This window comes from Gorilla gorilla, chromosome 13 (assembly GCF_029281585.2).
Source record: "Gorilla gorilla gorilla isolate KB3781 chromosome 13, NHGRI_mGorGor1-v2.1_pri, whole genome shotgun sequence".
Classification (NCBI taxonomy): Eukaryota; Metazoa; Chordata; class Mammalia; order Primates; family Hominidae; genus Gorilla; species Gorilla gorilla.
This window is the reverse complement of record NC_073237.2, coordinates 110,367,843-110,388,198: the sequence shown is the minus strand read 5'-3', so window position 1 is coordinate 110,388,198 and position 20,356 is coordinate 110,367,843. Positions and strand designations below refer to the sequence as shown.

Below are 20,356 nucleotides of genomic sequence, written 5' to 3'. Positions count from 1 at the left end.
TGCAGGAATGATTCTTATTCTCTGCCCTTCCATAGGACTTAGAATTGAGATTCTTCAACTTGTATTAAATAACAATGTATAATATTGGTTGATTTAAGACTTTTTCTTCTCCATATGCCACAGGTACCACTCCCAATACAAATGAGTTAAAAGCTCTGTGAAAGGCTTGATTTATAGCTAGAGATGAAAATAAGGTTTCCTCAGTGTGGCTATCCTGTGTGTCCTCCCCCCTCCCCGACATGTACATTTGTAAAGGGCTGGATGCAAAGCTGGAATAAAGGTTGCTTCCCAGAGAGAGACCACTGCACGCAGGAGAAAGCAGGTATTTCTGACAGGGATGGAAAAAGAGGCATCTGCTGTTGGGTCTTAGAATGTGCCATGGCCCTTGATACTCTACATCCGTCATCTCTGGAACCCTCAACCCAGTACCTGCTGAGAATACCAATAAACCCACTTCACAGACAGAAAAACTGAGGTCCAGGGAGGTGAAGTGGCTCAAAGGGGTTAGAAACCAGGTGTGGTGCTAGGCATGGTGGCTCACGCCTGTAATCCCAGCACTTTGGGGGGCTGAGGTGGGCGGAACACTTGAGGCCAGGAGTTCAAGGCCAGCCTGGCCAACGTGGTGAAACCGTGTCTCTACTAAAAGTACAAAACTTAGCTGAGCGTGGTGGTATATGCCTGTAATCCCAGCTACTAGGGAGGCTGAGGCACAAGAATCGCTTGAGCCCAGAAGGTGGAAGTTGCAGGTATACAGCTGAGATCGTGCCACTGCACTCCAGCCTGGGCGACAGAGCGAGACTCTGTCTCAAAGGAAAAAAAAAAAACAAGAAAGAAAGAAACCAGGTGTGGTCACCTCCAAAATCCTAAACCCATGAGCTGCCAGCTTGCTTGCTGTCTGGAAAGTCTCCCAATCCCTCTTAGCTGTGGTCCTCCTGGCTGTACTTTAATGCGGAGGCTGAAAGAGATGCCCTCTGAGAGGGCTTCCATCTCTGCTAACCTTCCATCAGGGTCTACCTGAGGCTGCACAGGGTGGATGTTGAGAGCATGGGCTCTGGAGTTCACTGCGAGAACTGGAATCCTATCTATAGCCTGCCACAGTGACTGCATAGCCTTGGACAAGTTACTTAACCAGTTTGTGCCTCCGTTTCGTTAGCTATGAAGTGGAACTGTTATGGGCACTTAACTCTGAGGGTTGTTCTGAGAATTAAATGAGTGAATATATGTAAAAGTCTTAGAACAAGGCCTGGCGCCACGCAAAAGCTCAAATGCTATTGGATGCTTTTTTTAGGAGCTGTGCAACTTTGGGCCAGAGATTATGTTCTCTGAGCCTCGGTTTCATCATCTGCATAATGGGGATGAAAACGTCAACTACCTAATCAGGAAGATCTGATGAAATAACCTGTGTAAAGCTCTCAAGTACCACAAGTGACGCATAGAAAGCACTCACAAAATTTTAGCTATCTTTGGTATTACTACTGCCAAAGCATGCTTCTCCAACGTCACCAAGGCACGCCAGGTTTTCCTACAGCACAGAAAGGAAGTTTATTAGCGGGAATTACCCTGTGCCATTCAGCAGCCCCATAATGAGATTGGTGTTATTCAAGGCTGATCCTCCTTATCGGCGGCGCTGTGAACTGCGCAGCTCATGATGCTTAATTTCTCTCTATGGAGCCAAGCCTTTAATCCCGATTCAGTGTGGCTGGGATTCAGCCTGGCTTTGCGCTGGATGGCCGGCCAGGCATTCTCTGGCTGCGCTGAACCAGAACAAAGCAGCCCACGGCTCCACTCCGAAAACAAGTCAAGATGCTTGGGAGAGGTGGGGCCACCTCAAGGCTCAGACCTGATTTGCATTTTAATGGCCTCCAGGGATGGGAAAGCACTGGCACCCAGGCTCTTCCCTAATCACAGCTCAGCTTCCAGAAGCTGGCAGGGCGCAGGCAGAGTGCCGAGGATTCAGAGGAGGAGTGCAGAAGGCTGTGCTGTGGGAGTCTCAGGACCAAGCGATATGTTCAGGCAGTGGTTCCCAAGCAGCCTGCCAACTGCTGTCCCTAGCCTGGGGATCCTGCTTCCCCATGGGGTCTAAACACCTTGAGCTGGCATTCAAGGCCTTCCCTGGTGAGGCACAGCTGACAGCAAAGGAAAGCAGGGGGCGGAAAGCGTAGTGTGGGGAAGGGGATTTTCAGGCCCTTGCTTTAGAGATGGAGACACAGCTTCCTGCAGGAGGTCACACAGCACCCAGACACACCAGTTAGAGCAGGTGCCTTGGCTGCCACTCCAGAGCTCTGTCCTGATTTTAAGTTCATTAGAAATAAATAATAGGCTCCCCAAAAAGATCATCTGATTTCATGCCTAATATACAGCAGATACCCAATTAATATATGCTGGATGGATGAATGAATGATAGAGACTACACTAACAGAACAGTACTTAGCCTAAAAGAGATTCTAGTCCTGTAATACTCCATGCCAGTCAGGCCAGACCTGGGAGATGATGTGAAAGATTTGTACAATAACAATAACAGGTGAAATAACAGCAGCTACCAATTACTGAGCACCATTATGTCAGGCACGTCTCACCCATTATTTCTAATGCCTCTAGAGAATTCCTCTGGGGAAAGGGGTGGAGGGACAGCTAACTGCCTCCCCAGACTCAGGTTTCCCTTTGCAGAGTGGCCAACTGTCCCGGGACAGTGGCTCTGGACACGCTTCCACCCATGGGTTCAGGCTGGTCATGTGGCTAATTGTCCACACTGGAATTTGAGCATTTACAGGTGTCACTTGTGGTCTGAAATGGTAAAGAAGTGTGCTTGCCCCAGAGTCTCTCTCCCCATCCACAAAGAGAGAGGATGCTGAAGATCTAGAGGAGGATGGAGCCAATAGAAAAAAGAGCCTTGATCCCTGAATCACCATGTGGAAGCCACCCAACTAGATCATGTGCATTGGGCTATAATGTGGGTGAGAAGTAAATGGTCTGTATGTTTAACCACTGAGAATTTGGAATTATTTACTTATTCCAGCACATACTGTCTCCCTGAGACTTGTGTTATGCCGTGGTGAAATGTAATAAAAAGGCTGCCTAGAGAGCAGATGACTGCACCTATAGCTCTAGAGCAGTGGTTCTCAAAGGGCGGTCCCTGAACCAGTAGCATCAGCACTGTCTTAAGACTTACCAGAAATGCAAATCCTAGTCTCCACCTCTGCAGACCTACAGAATCAGAAACTCACAATGGAGCCTAGAAATCTGTGCTCAAGCAAGCCCTCCTGGTAATTCTGATATGTCCTCAGGTTTGGGCGCAACTGCATTCTGGGACATAGGGTGTTAGTGAATGAGACTCTGCTCTGAGGCGGGCCTTAGCCCAGCTTGCCTTGGGCTGCATGTCTCTCCATCCCCACCTTCTGTCTCTGCTCACCTTGATCTCAAACCATGTTCCATTTCCACCTGCACATTTCGCTTCCAGGCTAGCTCCTACTTGGCCTTTAGGACCAGCCAAGAGGCCACCACCTCCAGGAAGTCTCTTCAACTCTGTCCCACCTCTCCGTGTTCCCACAGAGCCTGTGCTGCCTCCCCACCACCCCCACCTGCAGAGCACAGACCAGCCTGTGTTAATAACTGACTGACTGGGGCTCCCTGCAAGCAGGTTCCATGTCCTGTGACCATTTTCCAGGAAAGAGCGGCCTTCTCCAGGGGCCTCAGGTCAGGCCCTAACCATCTCTTCAATTTGCAGGAACTGAGGAAGGAGAGGGGGAGAGAAGCCGTATCCTACTTACCTGCATGGGATTGCATGTGCTCCAATAGGTTGTTGTAGAACTGGAACTGGATCCCACAGGCGCCGCAGGTGTAGGGTTCTGGAGGGAGAAATGCGGCAGCCACGTGAGGGGTGGAACCGACGCAGACACCTTCTGCTGGGCTGCAGGCAGCTTTGCAAGTGGGAAACCAAACACACACCGGGTCTCTGTGCTCAGGGCTCCGGGCCCAGCCTGCCTGCCTCCCCCGTCACTAGACCCATGAGGGAGAAGCTGGGTGAAGGAATGATGGAGAGAGGAAGCCATGCAGAGAGAGACCATTAGCTCAACTGAGCAGCTATTTATTGAGTGCTTACTGCATGCCAGCCACTGTTCGGCGCACTTGAGATGGGGGTAGGGAGGACAACATCAACATCAACAGACCAACGGCCCTCTTGGGGCAGAGACTGAGTCTCAGGGTGTCACAGCCCCAGCTCTCTCTATGGAACCACATGAGGTCACTATTTGCCAAGTGAACAAATGAATGAATGTATGAATGAACAAAAACCAAGGTAACAGACATAAGGAAAACAAGAAGGAAAAGGGTAAGAAGTGGAAAAAGCCACAGAGAAGCAGGAGGAAGTGGGGATCTGATGGGGAAAGGGAGGAGGAGAGGGAGGGAGGAGTGAGGGAGGGCACGCGTAGGAACAGGCACAAGGGGCGCAGGGGCCTGGATCACTCAGCTCTCTACTCTTAGCACTCACGTCAGTGCCTGGCAGAGAAGAGGGAGAAGGAGAGAAGGAAGAGGGAGAAGGAGAGAAGGAAGAGGGAGAAGGAGAGAAGGAAGAGGGAGAAGGAGAGAAGGAAGAGGAAAAAGAAAGAGGGGTGGGAAGAAGAGCAAGGAAAAGAAGAAAAAGAGGGCTGCGATGGGGCTCGGAAGAGGTGTCCTGAGGCTGCCCGACGACCGTGAATGGGAAGGCCTGAGCTCCTGCCAGGGCTGGGGCAGCAGAGCCAAGGCTGCTGCTGGTCAGGGCTCTGCCCCACCCCGTCCAAACTGCTCCACCCGCCCAGGGCTGGACCTCGGCCTGCCTCCACCAGCTGCCGGGTCTGCCCGGGAGGGCAGCCCAAGGCCCATCTCACACAGCCTGGAGGCTCCAGGAGCACGTGGCTGGCTGAGTTCCTTCCCTGCCCTGCCTTGCCCTCTCCAGCCCCCCAGCGGGACCATCACTTACTCTGTAGGAGAGGGAAAGGGTTGGAAATCAGGGGACTTGCAGTTTCTGCAAAAGAGAAACAGTTTAGCCATCTCTTCTAGTTCTGCTGTTCTGTGCTGATAGTCATAATTTTTATTCTTAATAACCAGTGAGCCAGATGAGGCTTTCAGAGGAGTGAGGAGCATCCGAGAGGAAGGCTCACAATCTGGGGTGGGGTTGCAGGGAGGCTTGACACAGAGGCCATGCCTTTCAGAGGATCAAGGTTTACTGTGGGTGCTGGGGCCACCAGGCAGGGCAAGACAAGTCACTGCCATCCCTCCGGGACACCCTTCACTCTGAAAGAGTGAGGACACATGAGTACTGGTGAGAAGACATCCTTGCATGGCAGCCCACTTCAGGACAGGGAGCTGGCAGCTACTTCTAGGTTCTGGCACCAGGGTGGGGATGTTTGGTACCAAACACCAGAGCAGCCACCAAGAGCGGCTGTGCTTTGGAGGGCTCCTGCTGGCTGGCATCTCTCCCTCACTTCCTGGCACTGCCAGAGGTTGGCAAGCCTCAAACGCAGCAGGCAGCACAGCGGGGCCAGATGGTCTAGATGGGGAATCCTGGCTCCACCACTTATAATCTGGGGGACCTAGGGCAGCAATCCACCTCTCCTGAGCCTCAGTTTCTCACTCCAAAAAGTGGGGATAACAATAACATTGACCCCCATGGGGCTGTGGAAAGGAGGAAGACAGATAAGACATATAAAGCTCTGAACACATGCCAGGCACACAGTAAGCGCTCAATCAATGGCGGCTGCCAACAGCAGCAGCAGCAGCAGTGCTTGCACTATCGTTCCCGATTGTGAATATTAGCTCTGGGGGCAGGGGACACATGGGGGTGCAGCATGGCTTGGCTGGGAGCACAGGGCACACCTGGAGACCTCGGTTCCAGCCCGGCGCTACTACTTATTCCTGTGTGGCCTTGGGCAAGTCACTCCATCCCTTTCAGGACCACCTCTTGGAGAGGTTGGGTGGATTACGTTGTTCAAAACCTCATTCCCTTCCACAAAGCAGTCATCAAATCACTTGGTTTACTTAAAAAATAAAAATGACCAACTATCACCACCAAAAAACCCTAACACCTGAGTACGTAATCTGTGCCAGGGACTCACTGAATGTTCACAACCACCACGGGGCTGTGTGTTCATCAAGCCACTTTACAGCAGAGGAGGAATTCAGAGACTAGCCTAAGTCACCAGCTAGTAAGTGGTGGAGCTGGGGTTCATATGTGAGTAAGAGCCCGAAGTGGAGCTCCTGTTACTAGGCAGATGCCTCCACACTCAAGTCTGCGCTCCTGGCTGTCTCAGAGGGTCCCCGACAGTTGTGATGTGTTCGTCACCTGTCCACACCCAGGCAGTGCCCAGCCCAGTGCCTGGCACAGGCTGACACCTAATATGTAGTGAATTAAATTTCAACCATGCAAGAAAGTGAGTGGGTGCCTTCCCCTAATGTAACCACAATGTGAGAATTCCTCTCCCCTCCTGCCCTGCCTCTCAGGTACAGAACAGCTTGCTGTGCCCTGCTCGGACAGAGGCTGCTGGTGACTAGCCAGGCACCCCCCAGGCTGACCCCGGGTCTGGTGGGAGAGGCCCCTTGGCTGCTGCTCTGGACATTCTAGGGCTCTGCCGCGGTCCTGCAAGAGGCAGGCGTCAGGGGGCGCCAGAGACCACCTGGAGCCTCAGTTTAAACCCACTTGAGCAGGTAGGGGCTGGAAGGGAATCTTTGTTCCAGTGGCTCCAGGGCCAAAATGAGACCAGAACTTGGGGCCTCCGGCTCTCACAGCGCTCTCTCTCTCTCTCTCTCTCTTTTTGAGACAGAGTCTCGCTCTGTCACCCAGGCTGGAGTGCAGTGGTGCAGTCTTGGCTCATTCCAACCTCTGCTTCCTGGGTTCAAGTGATTCTCCTGCCTCAGCCTCCTGAGTAACTGGGATTACAGCTACTGTACTTTTAGTAGAGATGGGATTTCACCATGTTGGCCAGGTTGGTCTCGAATTCCTGACCTCAAGTGACCCACCCACCTTGGCCTCCCAAAGTGCTGGGATTACAGGTGTGAGCCACGGCGCCCGGCCTCTTAGAGCTCTCTCAACTGCACTTCCTTTGCTTCTCCTGTAAAGAAACTGGCTGAGACATCTACCCTAAAAACACAGCAGTGGCTCTCTCAGGCCCAATCATCTGGGGTCAGCTGAGTTGATGCCGCAGGCTATGGGGAGGGGTGTTGCTCTCTCCATGGGGGAGACAGAGAGGATGCATTGTCCACTGATGTCCAAGGCTCAGAGGAATGTCCCTGGAAGAAAAGGCCCCTCCTGCCTCTGTGGTCTCCCTCTAATTCCCTGCTCCCAGCCTCCTCCCAACAAGATCCATAATGCACCACAAAGACCCCAGCCCACAGGGTGCTGCCGTGGCTGCCAGGGGAGAGCGGGCGAAGCTGGCAGCTGCTGCACAGGATGGCTGTCAAGGGGCACACTCACCGCTGGAGTTCTGCGAACTGCTGTTCGTCTCTTCAAAGTGGTTTTGTGCTTTGCCTTCTACTCTCCGACTGAAAGCGCTTTCTGCTGGGTGGGGGACAGGAGAGAGAAAGAAAACAATGGTGATTGGTCAGCACTAGGTCTCAAGGGAGGGGTAGGCTGGGTGAAGGCCAAGGACTCCGCTGGGCCAACTAGCTCTCGTGAGGGCTCCGGGACCTCAAGCCAGACCTCCCCAGGACCCTCTGAGTGGCCTAGTCCCTTGGCAGGGCCCCAAGAGACCCTCCTGGCAGTGCCCAGGAGGCCCAGGCATGGGGGCCGGGGGAGTGACATTCCCAAAAACACAAAGATGAAATCCAGCTGGAGAGCAGATGGCAAATGGGCCTGAGTCTCCCATCTTTGGCTCCTGGAGAGCCACAACCGTGACAGCAAATCATTGGATCTACCACCCACCACTCCCTGTCAGATTCTGCTGCCATGGGCCCCACCAAAGTGCATAGATGATGACAGCATGTTTTCTGGTGATTCCAGCTCCATCAGCTAGGTGGTCCCTGGTGACAGGGAGGGTATTCTGCAATAGATGGCGTGACAGGGAGAGCAGGGGTAGCCCCACACCCCCAGAGGCCAAACCCAGGCAAAGTCTGGTCAGTGTTCCCCCAGCAGAAGGGATGGGTTCCCCCTGAGTGACTACTGGGGTGTCTCTGCTTACAGGCTGCCATCTACCTGAGGGGCCCACCCTCTTCCAAGTGCTCTCTGGAAACCCTGCAATGCAGAGATAGGGTCCAACCAGGTGGAAAACCATGAATTTATCCCCCACCCCCACCTGCAGAAGGTATTGAAACAGATGATCCGAGTTGGAAGACAGCCCAGCTTTTCCAAGGTGCTCTAGGCATGAGGAGGATGCCGGACGATCCCAGAGATAAAGACCTCAGGGAACCAGTCAATTTGGGATGTGCAGCTGACCCAGTGCATTTCTTAAGGAGAAACAATTTGCCCAAAGATATCAAAGGCTCCGCAAAGTCTGCCCGCAAACAGACCCATTTAGATTTACTTAACCTAGCTTTCCCCAAACATAAGAGGGGTTCCCACAGAACCCCATTTTTAAAACATTAGATTCTGAAATATCTCACAAAATTGGTGATCTTGAGAATGCACTTTGGGAAATGCCACTCTCACCCGGTCCGCCCTGCTCCGGAAGAGCAAGTGCTTAGTTTGTGGGTGCCAGGGTTGCGGATGGTCATGGGGACAATGGGAAAGGAAGCCAGAGGCAGTGCCTGCAGACCCTGCCCAAGTCCCACCTCCCCCTGACCCCTGTCATCCCACTGTAACAACGTCCCCTGACACAGGCTCCTTCCTGCAGAGGCTGCAGCTAACATTACAAGGACAACCCTCCCTTCAAAATGTGTCTGTGAAATGCCTGGGCTGAGAGTCCCAGGGAGCATCTACAAATTGGCACAGAAGGCCCCTCTGTTCTTGGTCTAGGGAAAGGGGTTGGGGGGGGTGGCTCTCATTCGCTGAGCACCTCCTATGTACCAGGCACTGGACCAGATACTTTACATCCAAGTTCCCTCTAATTCTCCCAAAAGCCCTGTGAGGGCTGCACTGTCATTCCCATTTCACAGGTGAAAAAACAGAGGAAAGAGTGAGATCGTCAAGTTACTGGGGTTGGATGTACTCCTAACCCTCCAAGACGGCAGAATCAGACTTCACTTTAGGGGGAGGTGCTTCCTTTTGAAAAAGGCCTTGGGTAGAGAAGTGACTGCCTACTCCATCTTCATCCTTGTGTACGTTGGGTGACTGGTACTCATCTATGGACGACTTCTGACCAGCATGCTGGTAAACTTACCACAATTGAGGCTGCAAACTCTTACACTGCTCAGCTGATAATGCACATTTTGAATAGCTCTCCTTGCCACAAGCACCTCTGGCTGAAAAATCAACATGCAGCACCAGAGGTGAAATCCCATACAGGGACATGCCCATACACACATAAAGGGCCACTTATTCCAGGACCAGGAGGTGACTGACAGTTTCTTCCTCAACCACATACTATCTTATCTCCCATGCAGGCTCCTGCTCCCAGCCGGATGCCCTCTGACCTGCTCAGCTGGTGAATCCAGAGGTGACCCCTATCCACAAGTCTTCCAAGGCAAATGAAGGCAGCCTGAGGCCTGTCCCATAGCTTGCTGAATGCCTACTCAGAGACACTGAAGCTGGAGACCGGCCACGTACCACACCCTGTGGGCCGCCCTCTGCAGAAACCGCAGGCATAAAAACTCCCAGCCACAAAGTGCAAGAGAGAAAGCAAGATTTGAAAGCCATGATTCCATGATTTAGTGGAGCCAATATCTATCACCAATGAGACCGTGATGACCAATTTGCTTCTAACTAATTTATGCTACTGTTGAAAAACACAACGGCTACTGGCTTTTCTCAACACGGTACCTGAAAAACCATGACCTTCAAGGCTGACTGACTACTCTCCTTTTGGGAGATCTAAGCACAATAAACATATCTTCAAAGAATCACACCCTCGCCCAAAATTAGCCTCCTGAACTGAGGAGTAAAGGAAAGCACGGCTTAATCACTCGGCTGGGTTGTCAGTCACCGAATGAACCAAGTGGATCCTTTACCTGAATTCTCACCTTGATCATCTATTTATTTAAGAAATGGCTTTGGTCACATGAGGACAACTGAAGGGCCCACGGTCCCAGAGGCACCACATCATCACTCTGCCCTACAACCCACAAGTCCAGGCAGGTGGCCCAGGGCTGGTTCCATCCAAACGTGAATCTAAGAATTCCTGACTTCTGGTCCTCAGCACACAGTGTGTCTGGCCAGTTTTTCTGGAGGAAATAACTGCTCGGAACTTTTTATTGTCTGTTTACCCCTCTGGAGCCAGAGTCCTTTGCAGTGTGAACTGAGGAAATGGTGGCATCCACTGATTTCCTGCTGGGCCTGTATCTCATGGAGGAGTTTCACGGGTAGTGCTACAGAGGGGGAGGGCAAGAGACCAGAGATCTAGGTCAACCATCCGGCTTATCCTGCTTTGTTCAGAGCAGATCCTTGTTGAAATGACTTTTTTTAAAAAATTAAGTTTTCTGAAAGGTGGGAGATGCAAACTCATGCCAACAGGGCCCAGGCAGGCAACAGAAACAGATGAACTGGGTTGGATGTAAGACAGACAACAGTGTGATCACAATGAGAAATGACACCTGCCACATGGCCATTGTGCTGGGGAGGCAGTAAGGCGTGGTGAGGACGTGGAAAAGTGGAGAGCACACACTGTACTCAAGGAGGCAGCCAATCGTTGCCCTGTAGGAAAGTGGGTCCAGGACTGCCAGGTCTGACTTTTCAATGTCAGGTAGAAATCAAAAGTTTTACATAAAATTTGATGTTCAGAAGCTGGCAATTAACTAAAAAATTTTTTAAACCTTGTGAAGAATGTCAAAACAGGCCCCTCAGGCCATGATTTGGGAAAAAATATTCTACTACTTAAAAAAGTTTGCAAACCTCCTTGTACAACCCTCTGATTTAAGGTGAGAAGGGCTTGGCTCAGAAATGTGAGGTGGCTTGTCATGGTCACAGAGCCAGCCAGAGGCAGAGCTGGGACTCAGATTTGTCCCAGATCACTACGGGACTGCCACTCTTGCTCTTGCAAGGCAACAACAACCCCAGGCACAGCTGTGGCAGGTGGTGAGAAGGGCAGTGGGGGAGAAAGTGTGGGGGTCACATAGGCCGTTGGTACCTGCGGTTGCCTTGCTCGCCGGAGATCCCGAATTTGGAGTGCGGAACGTCTGGGTTTGGGTGGCTGGAGGGGTGCGGTGTAAGAGGGTGGCGCATCGGACCACGGAGGCCGGAGCTTTTTTCCCCGACTGGTTCGTCTGGGTCTTCGCTGCCACGAAGCGTGGAGATGGGGAGACCTCTGGATGTGAACACTCAGAGCCCGTGTCTGGATCATCCGGTGGCTCCCACCCGGGGGCAGTACCTGAGAGGGTCACGCTCTCAGTCCCCGAGGACCCTCCCAGCCGGCAGAGTGAGTGGCCTCTCGGGCCACCAGCCCCACATTCCAGGGTTGGGACTGTCTCTGTCCAACCTCTTCTTGTGCCACAGAGAACAAGGATTCTCACTTAACTCAGAGCCAGAGAAAGTCCAGGAGTCTGGAACCTTCTGTCAGCTCACGCTTAGTTATCTGGAGGCCACCAACCAGCCCACTGTGTAGGTCACCCATAACCCTTGACCAGCCCAGTCTCTGGACTGACTGGCTCTTAGGGCATCTGAATTAGTTAACCCAGGCCCAAGTGCATCTTCTAGAATGTTGGTTTCTAAGCTCCTTTTCCTTTAAAGGAAGGCTGGCTTGGAAGTTACAATAGGAAGCAGACAGGCAGGGACATGCTGGGGCTGGGGGGAGGCAGAGGGGCCTGATAGTCCCTCCAAGGTTTTAGGGCAAGGGGCTCTGTGGTGCCTTGTGGGCACTGACCGGGAACTGTTGCTCTCATGGGACACCTGATGCTTTAATTGAAATAAGTGTAGCAGTTCCTGGATGCTGTCTGGGGAACCCTGCATCACCATTACCCAGGCCCCCTGCCTCCCTCACCTGAAAATTCCATAGAAGCTGGAGTCACTGAGAACCGGGGGCTGACTCTCAAGCGGTTTCCACCTCTGGTGGTCTTGGGAGAGCATCAGTCGGCCTCCTTCACCCTCCCCTGAACCCTTAGCAGTGGTGGCCAACCCCTGAACCTGGCCACACTTCCACACTTCAACCTGGCCTCATTCTCATGAATGAGATTCAGAGATCATGCAAAATCCACAACTCTCCCTGAGGGCAGGAAGGGGGCTAGGCAGCAAGAGGAAGTGGGGGCCCTTTGGTACTGACCAGAGGCTCACAGAACCCCCAAGAATTAGTAACACCAGAGGGTACTGTCTTGACTCGGTGCTTGGCCACAGCCCTGACCTGCCTAGCGAAGGACCTGGCTGTTGCTCCCCTGGCCCAGGCAGGTGGAGGCAGGCCCCATTATCTCCCTGCTCCTAAGACAGCGTCCGTCCTGGGCACTGTTTGCAGAGCCTAAATGAAAGGGCCCCCTGGCCCGCCACCTCTGCTCATTCCTGGCACAGAAGGCAAAGCTCAGCCCAAAGAAGCAGGATGCAGGGCCTTGTCCAAGGTCACAGAGGAACTGAGTGGCAAAAAGAAAAAGCCACTCTATGGTCCTTCATTTACCACGCTGGTGCATGGGGTGAGCTGTGAGGACTGGGGCTGCCCATTCTCCCCCGTGGAGGGTCACCCACTCCTCGCCTACAGTGGTGGCCAGATGCCGGGAGCAGGGAGTTCTTTAGTCATGCCCCACTTAAACAAGCCCCCATCTGCCCACCCCAGCCCCAGAAACAAATCCCAAGGCCTCAGTCTGCGGAAAACACTTGTGTCCCTTGCGACCTGAGCTGCCACTCTTGGGACTCTCCCTTCCTGAATCAGGAACTGAGAAGTCTTGGGTGGCAAAGGACACTTGTATACCTTCTCTCCTGCTCTCTGTCTCTCTTTCTGAGCCGAGGGCCTCAGAGGCCCCTGAGTCCCACCAGGGGATTGCCTGTCTCATAATTTCCAATTTTTTTTTTTTTTAAGCCACAGAACGAACCGACACATTCAATGTTGCAATAGGCACCCGGAGTCCATTTCTAATATCACTGCTGGCTTCCTGTGTGAGGCAGAGTTTGGGGACCACAGCTGGTAATTCACTGTAATGGAACCAGCCTTGAGTCTGGAGTGAGGCAAATCCACCTCTGAAGCCCAGCTCTGTAACCCTCGGCCTCCACAATCTTGGAGACTATACCTCCCTTCTCTCAGCCTTTGTTTTCCCCCCTCGACTCCACCAACACTGGGATGACCCTCTCCGCATAACCAGTTTCACGGGGACTTTATGGAAATCCAAGAAAGTCTCAGAAGCATCCTGAATGATAAACTGCTCTTCAAAATGTAAGTATCTATTACTGGTATTTTTCAGAGATTAAAGAAACCCAAGGCCCAAAGGCTTATTCTGGCCACAGACATAATAAGTTTGTTGATGGCAACACACAAAGTTAGTGCTGAGATGAGACAAGGCTCAAGTCTGCCGGCTGTGCAAGGAGGCCTTTGGCGCAAGGCCGTGCACTCCTCTGCTCTCCATGGCAGTGACCCACACAGGAACAGAGTTTCTGAGCAACAGCCTGATCAAGCTGCTTTCCCTCTGAGGCTTCAGGCTCCATCCTTGCAGAATGACTCTAGGAGCCCCGTTGGATTGGCCTGTTACAGAGTCTACAATTCCTGCTGTAAAGATCCTGGCATTCTGAGGCAGACAGCCCCCTCTTTCCCTGTGGCAGGGAGCTCAGGAACACGCATAGAGCACATGGTATCATAGGCCTGAGGGCATCACCTGTGTGCTCTGACCACCCTGCTTGGGACCGCTCCCCTCTCCAGCTTCCTCACAGGCCATTGAGCTCCTTGCCTTCTCATGTCCTACAATATCCTTTTTCTTTCAAGCTCATAGCCTTCGTGCATGCTATTCCCTCTGCCTCGAACATTCTTCCCTCAAACTTTTGACTGTTGGTCCTACACACTATACTTAAAAATCTCTTCCTTAGGGAGTCTGCCTCCCCCAAAACTCCCCATCTGGGACCATTTATTTGTCAGTCCCCTCTTGCCTTCCCTTTCAAGGACTGATCACCATCAGTAATGACACACAGTATGACCTTTGAACAATGGCTCTCTCCCCATTAGCGTGTATGCTCCAAGAGAGCAGGAACTCTGCCAGCCTTGCCCGCCATGCACAGAGTGTTTGGCACGTTCCCTGAAACACAGTGCTCAAGAGACATTGTGGAATCCGTGTATCAATGCGTAAGCGGCCAGAAAATTTGAAGTCAGAACTGCTGAAGAAGAGCACATCAAAGATGGGATCCCAATGAGGGCACATAATGGTACCATGAAGCTATCTGACATGTTATCCTCCCAGTGGTCCCAAGGGTATAAGGCAGATGGGGCTACTCAAGCTCAGAGAGGTATGGCTATCAATTCTGGGTCACAGGGTGGGTTGGGCTGGGCCAGGATCAATGTCCCAGGCTCCTGACTCATTCTACTTAACAGTGTGCTCCCTCTGTTGACCTCACAGGGAACACTGTCATGCTGGAATTCCTACCTGAGCTCTTCCTGAGAAAGCATGAAAGAGTCTCAGAAGAGACTGGCTGACTTCCCCTGTAGGAAACACACATGCAGTATCTACACACAAGAGATATCTAAAAAATAACAGAGCACTGTGGTCTCCTTTCCAGAAAGCTGAAAATTTAACTGGACCAAAAAAATTTAGACAATGAATGGAGCAAAGAAATTTAGAGAATGCAAGGATTCAAGAAAAGCCAACTACACAATCAAGGGAGTGGAGAGGCCAGGGGGTTTCCCCGAAACTTCCAAGAGGTAGAGGAGGATGAAACTGCGTTGAAAGCAAATGGAATCATGTGCTCAAGGGCTGGAGGTGGAGATGAATGGGAGATGGGATGCAAGAGGAGTCAACCTGGGAACTCCTCCTCGTGAATCTTCATCTTAGAAAGAGAACTGGAGAACTCACACTTCTGGCCATGACGGAGTAACTGATACAAGACTAGCCTCCTGCCATATTCAACTATAAAGCTGGACAAAGGCGGTGCAGAACTGTGATTCAGGAGAGAAAACATGATGTGAGCCCCATGGTCACTCTAGCTCTCTGCTTGGGGAGCCCCTCTGGACCAGGGCAGAGAGAGGTGGAGCCCAAACATCTCAGTGAACAAAGGAGACAGTGATCTGAGTTCAGGGCTTTTGAGGTGGCTAGAATTTGCACGGCAAATTAACAAAGAAGAGAGAATTGTGCAACAAAAAGAACTGCAGAAATGTGCATATGGGCCCCCTTGAAATCTGGCTGAATACCAAACTATACTTGTGCAGATGAGTCTCTGTAAAGCCTAGCAAAAAACAGCTAATGGGGGATGGGGGTGGGGGTGGGGGGCTGTGAAATGAGTGAAGATTCAAAAGTCACACAAGAGTAGGAGATATTTTGGAGTTCCCCCCAGCCAGAGAGGCGAGACCTTGCTCAATACTTCAGGCATTCAGCTAAGAAACGGCCAGAAAGGCCATGCCTTAGAAGAGCTGTTCTAACCCCAGAATAAGAACTATTCTAGACCTGTCCTAACACAGCTTAAAAACCAGCTTTTGAAGTATTGAGTTGATTTGGAAGTAATTAACTACCAAACTACCTGCCGGAACAAAACTCTTTTCAAAGGAAGACAAAATCAAGTCAACAACACAGCATTCCCAGGATGCAGCACGGAAGAAACAATTATTTTCCAGGCAACACAGGAAAATGTGACCAGTAATCAAGAGAAAAACCAGTTAACAGAAACATACAGAAATGACAAGGAAGATGAAAAATAATGAAGAGAAATAAAAATTATAAAAAGAAACCAAATGAAACTTAGATGAAAAATATGATAGCTGAAATAAAAAGTTCACTTAATGGATTTTTCTAATAAAGCAGATTAGACACCACAGAAGAGAAGATCAGTGAACCTGAAGACAGGGCAATAGAATCTATTCAAACTGAAGCACAGAGGGAAAACAAGGCTGAAAAAATGAACAGAGCTTCAGTTATCTGTAAACATTATTGATTATCAAATATCTATGTAATTAAAGTCTCAGCAAGAGAGAAAAGAGAGATTAGGAAAGAAAAATATTTGAAGAAATACTGGCTGAGAATTTTCCAAATTTGATGAAAAATGTACATTCATGATCCAAGAAGCTCAATGAATCTCAAACAGGATAAACACAAATAATGAAATTGCTAAAAACTATTAACCCAAGAAATACTTAAAAGCATCCAGAGAAAAAAGATACACTAAATATAGATGAATAACAATCAGAATGATCTCTGACTTTTCATCAGAAACAACTTAAGCCAGAAGACAAAAGAATGACATTTTTAAACATAAAAAAATTTATCAGCCTAGAATTCTATATCCAGAAAAAAAATCCTTCAAAAAAAGATGTGAAATAAAAACATCTTCAGCTTAGAGAATCTTTCACCAATAGACCTACAATATAAGAAATGTTAAAGGAAGTTCTTCAAGAATTAAAGAAAATGATAATAGATGGAATTCAGATGTATACAAAGGAAAGAAAAGCAAAGAAAATGGAAAATAAGTAAATATAAAAGGCATTTTCTAATTTCCCAGTTACTTTAACAAATTACTGTTTAAAGCTAAAAGAGTAATGTTGGGTTTATAACACACATAGGCATAAATGTATGATAAAAATAGCACAAAGAACAGGAGGGCAGTAAATGGGAAGTATGCCATTGTAAAGCTTTTATATTACATGTAATGTGTTACGATATAAATTTGTGGTGGACTGTAACATATTAAACATGTATATTATAAATCATAGAGAAACCACTAAAGAAAAAGAGTTATGGCTAGAAAGCTAAGAGGCATTTTTAAAAAATACTTGATTAATACTAAAGAAGGCACGAAAATAAGAAAAAGATGAACAAGAACAAATGGGACAAATAGAAAAAATGCAAGATAGTAAACTTAAATCTAACCATATTAATATAGTATATTAAATGTAAATGAATTAAACATTTCAATTAAAAGGCAGGGATTACCAGACTGGATAAAGAAAGGCATAAGAACCAACTATATATACATACTTCAAATACAAAGATAAAGGTAGATTAAAATAAAATGATGAAAAGAGATATACTATGCAAATACTAATCCTAAGAAAGCTGTCATGGCTTACAGTAACAGACAAAGGAAATTTCGGGACAACAGGCATTACCAGAGATATAGAATGGCATTGCACGACTTTATAAAGAGTCAATTCATCAAGGCATAATGATGCTAACTGTGTGTACCTAATAACAAAGGTTCAAATTACATAAATTGAAGACTGACAAACCTAAAAGGGGAAACAGACAAATCCACCATTAGAGTTGAGAATTTTGATGCTTCTCTCTCAGAATTTGGTAAGACAAACTAATTTAAAAAAAAAGTGGGAAAGAGTATAGAGATTTGAACAGCATTATCAACCAACTTGGCCTAATTGACAATACGAGATGCTTTTTTTTTTTTTTTTTTTGGTCAGGTGGACATGAAACACGCAGCAGAAGAGACCATAAGGTAGGTCATAAAACTTATCTCAATAAATTCTGAAGATTGGAAAATACAGAATATGTTCTCTGACCACAATGGAATTAAGTTAGAAGTCAATAACAACAAAAAATCTGGATAATTCCCAAATATTTGGAAATGGAATATATTTCTAAATAATCCTTCCTACAAAGAAAACTTCAGGCTCAAAAGCTTAACTGTTGAATTGTATAGAATACTTACATAAAATAATACCAATTCTATATAAACTCTTCAGAAAATTGAAGAGGAGGGAGTACTCTTCCCAATTCTATGAGGCCTGCATTACTCTGATACCCAACGAGACAAGAACATTACGAGAAAAGAAAATTGTACTGCTGGTTGGAATGTAAAATGGCACAACTACTTTGGAAAACAACATGGCTGTTGTTAAAAGTTAAACAACCATCTACCATATGATCCAGTCATTCCATTCTTAGGTAATTACCCAAGAGAAATATTTGTCCTTACAAAGGCTTGTACACAAATGTTCATAACTGCTTTATTTGTATTAGCTCCAGAACTCTAGCCAGAAATACTCTAAATATCCACCCATAAGTGAACAAAGTAATTGTGGCATGTATATCTGGAAATGGAATACCACTCATCATCAGTTAAAAGAGAATGAACTACTGATACATGTAAGCATAGATGAATCTCAAAATAATTATGCAGAGTGAAAGAAGCCAGACCTCTCCCTTCAAAAATATATATACATACTGTAAGATTCCATATATGTAAAATTCTAGGAAACGCAAACTAATTTACAGTAATAGGAAGCAGATTAGTGTTTGCCTCGGGATGGGGAAGTGGTAAGCAAATTACAAAAGGGCATGAGAAAACTGTTGGGGTGATGGGTATGTTAATTAGATTGTGGTGACCGTTTCATGGGTGCATGCATAGGTCAAAACTTATCAAACTGTACACTTTAAATAACAGGCACTTTATTATATGACAATATACTTCAATCAATATTTTAAAACTTCACCAGAAATATTCATTTTCTTAATTATGACCTTCATTAACACACCACTGATTAAATATAGGCATTCTGCTAATCCTAGGACTGTAGTTCCCTGCCCTTGAGGAGACAGTTTTGGGAGTGATATCAAAAGCAAGTAAAATCCTGAAGAATTTTAGATAGAAGTGAGAGGAAAACATGTTCTTAAAAACAAATTACTCTATAAACTAACCTTGGATCGTTAAGTAATTTAGATGCCTAAGCAAGAACTTGATTGTGGGGTTATTCCACAATGTATACATATGAAATAATCAAGTTATACAACTTAAATATACCCTATTAAGAAAAAACAGAAGCTTCAAAGAAGGAAGTCATTTTATCTGGCAAAGAATAATCATCCCCAGGTTGTAACTTTCTTCAGTTCATTTTACAGTTTGACTTTCTGATATTCTTAATGTGTTTTAATAAAGTATAGAATGGTGAATTTTTTTTAAGTCTATGTAATTCACCAGTACTAACAAAAGAGAATATAAGAATCCACAGAATCACCTCAAAAGATGGAGGAAAAAAACATGCAACATCAATTTATAAGAAAAACTTTTAATAAACTATAAATAAGAGGTAACTTATTCAACTGATAACGGGCATCTATAAAAACCTACTTTAGCTAACACAATGCTTAACAATAAAAAACTGAACTCTATGATTGGGAACATGGCAAAAAATATTCACTAATTTCTTCTATTCAACATTGTACTGGAGGGACCTAACTAGAATAGTGAGGAAGAAAAAAAATAAAAAGAATACAGATTGGAAGGAAAGAAATAAAGCTGTCTTTATTTGTGGATGACATCAATATGCAAAAGAAAATCCAAAGAAATCTAAAAAAATCTATTAGAACTAATAAGTAAATTTAGCAAATTTGCAATACACAAATTCAATACACAAAGATTGATTTTTTTATAGGCAATAGCAACAGACAATTGGAAAATTAAATTTAAAAGTCACGGTAGTGTCACAAACCATAAAATACTTGGAGATATGGAATGAAATATGTGCAAGACTTCTCTGAAAAGTACAAACTGCTCCTGAGAGAAACTAAACAAGCCCTAAATACTTGGGGAAATATACCATGTTCATGGATTGGGAGACCCAATATTATTGTAATGATGATTCTCCCCAAATTGATCTACAGATTCAATAGAATCCCAAACAAACTCCAAGTTGCATTTTTCTGGTAGAAATCAGAGAAGACTCTAACATGAATATGGAAGAATAAAGTTTGTAGAATAGCCAAATAGTCTTAAAAAATAACAATGCTGAAAAACTAAGAGTAGCTGATTTGAGACTTACTAGAAAGCTATAAGTAAAATCATGTGGAATAGGCATAAAGATAAACAAACAGGCCAACGAAGAGAAAAATACTTATACATTCAAATAACTTTCCACAAAAGTACCAGTGCAATGCGATAGGAAAAGATAATCTTTTCAACACATGGTGTTGTAACAACCAGGAATCTGTATGGAATAAAATGAGTCTCAACTCATACCTCACATCATTTGAAAAGTTAACTTGAAATATATCACAGACATAAATGAAAAAGCTAAAATTATAAGGCTTCTAAAAGATAATAAAAGAGGGTATCTTTACCATTTTGAGGTAGGCAAGGATATCCTTGAGGTAGAACCCAAAAAGCACTAACTATAGAAAAAAATGATAAACTGGACTTCATCAAAATGAAAGACAACTGTTCATCAAATGATGCTGTATGAAA

The 20,356-nt window shown here is 47.1% G+C and overlaps 1 protein-coding gene across 35 annotated transcripts in view; it reads right to left on the bottom strand.

The window, feature by feature from the left end:
* ZNF618 (zinc finger protein 618) overlaps nt 1-20,356 on the bottom strand; it is a 180,405-nt gene that overhangs the window by 16,391 nt on the left and 143,658 nt on the right. For 6 of the 35 annotated variants that reach the window (XM_055350455.2, XM_063696679.1, XM_063696677.1 and 3 more), the window contains 4 exons: nt 11,187-11,426; nt 7,445-7,528; nt 4,955-4,999; nt 3,768-3,845 (listed from right to left, as the gene is read on the bottom strand). In XM_055350455.2, coding sequence (XP_055206430.2) covers nt 3,768-3,845; nt 4,955-4,999; nt 7,445-7,528; nt 11,187-11,426 — 447 coding nt within the window. The remainder of the gene's footprint in view (nt 1-3,767; nt 3,846-4,954; nt 5,000-7,444; nt 7,529-11,186; nt 11,427-20,356) is intronic. The other 29 variants (XM_055350475.2, XM_055350470.2, XM_055350474.2 and 26 more) reach the window with 7 other exon arrangements.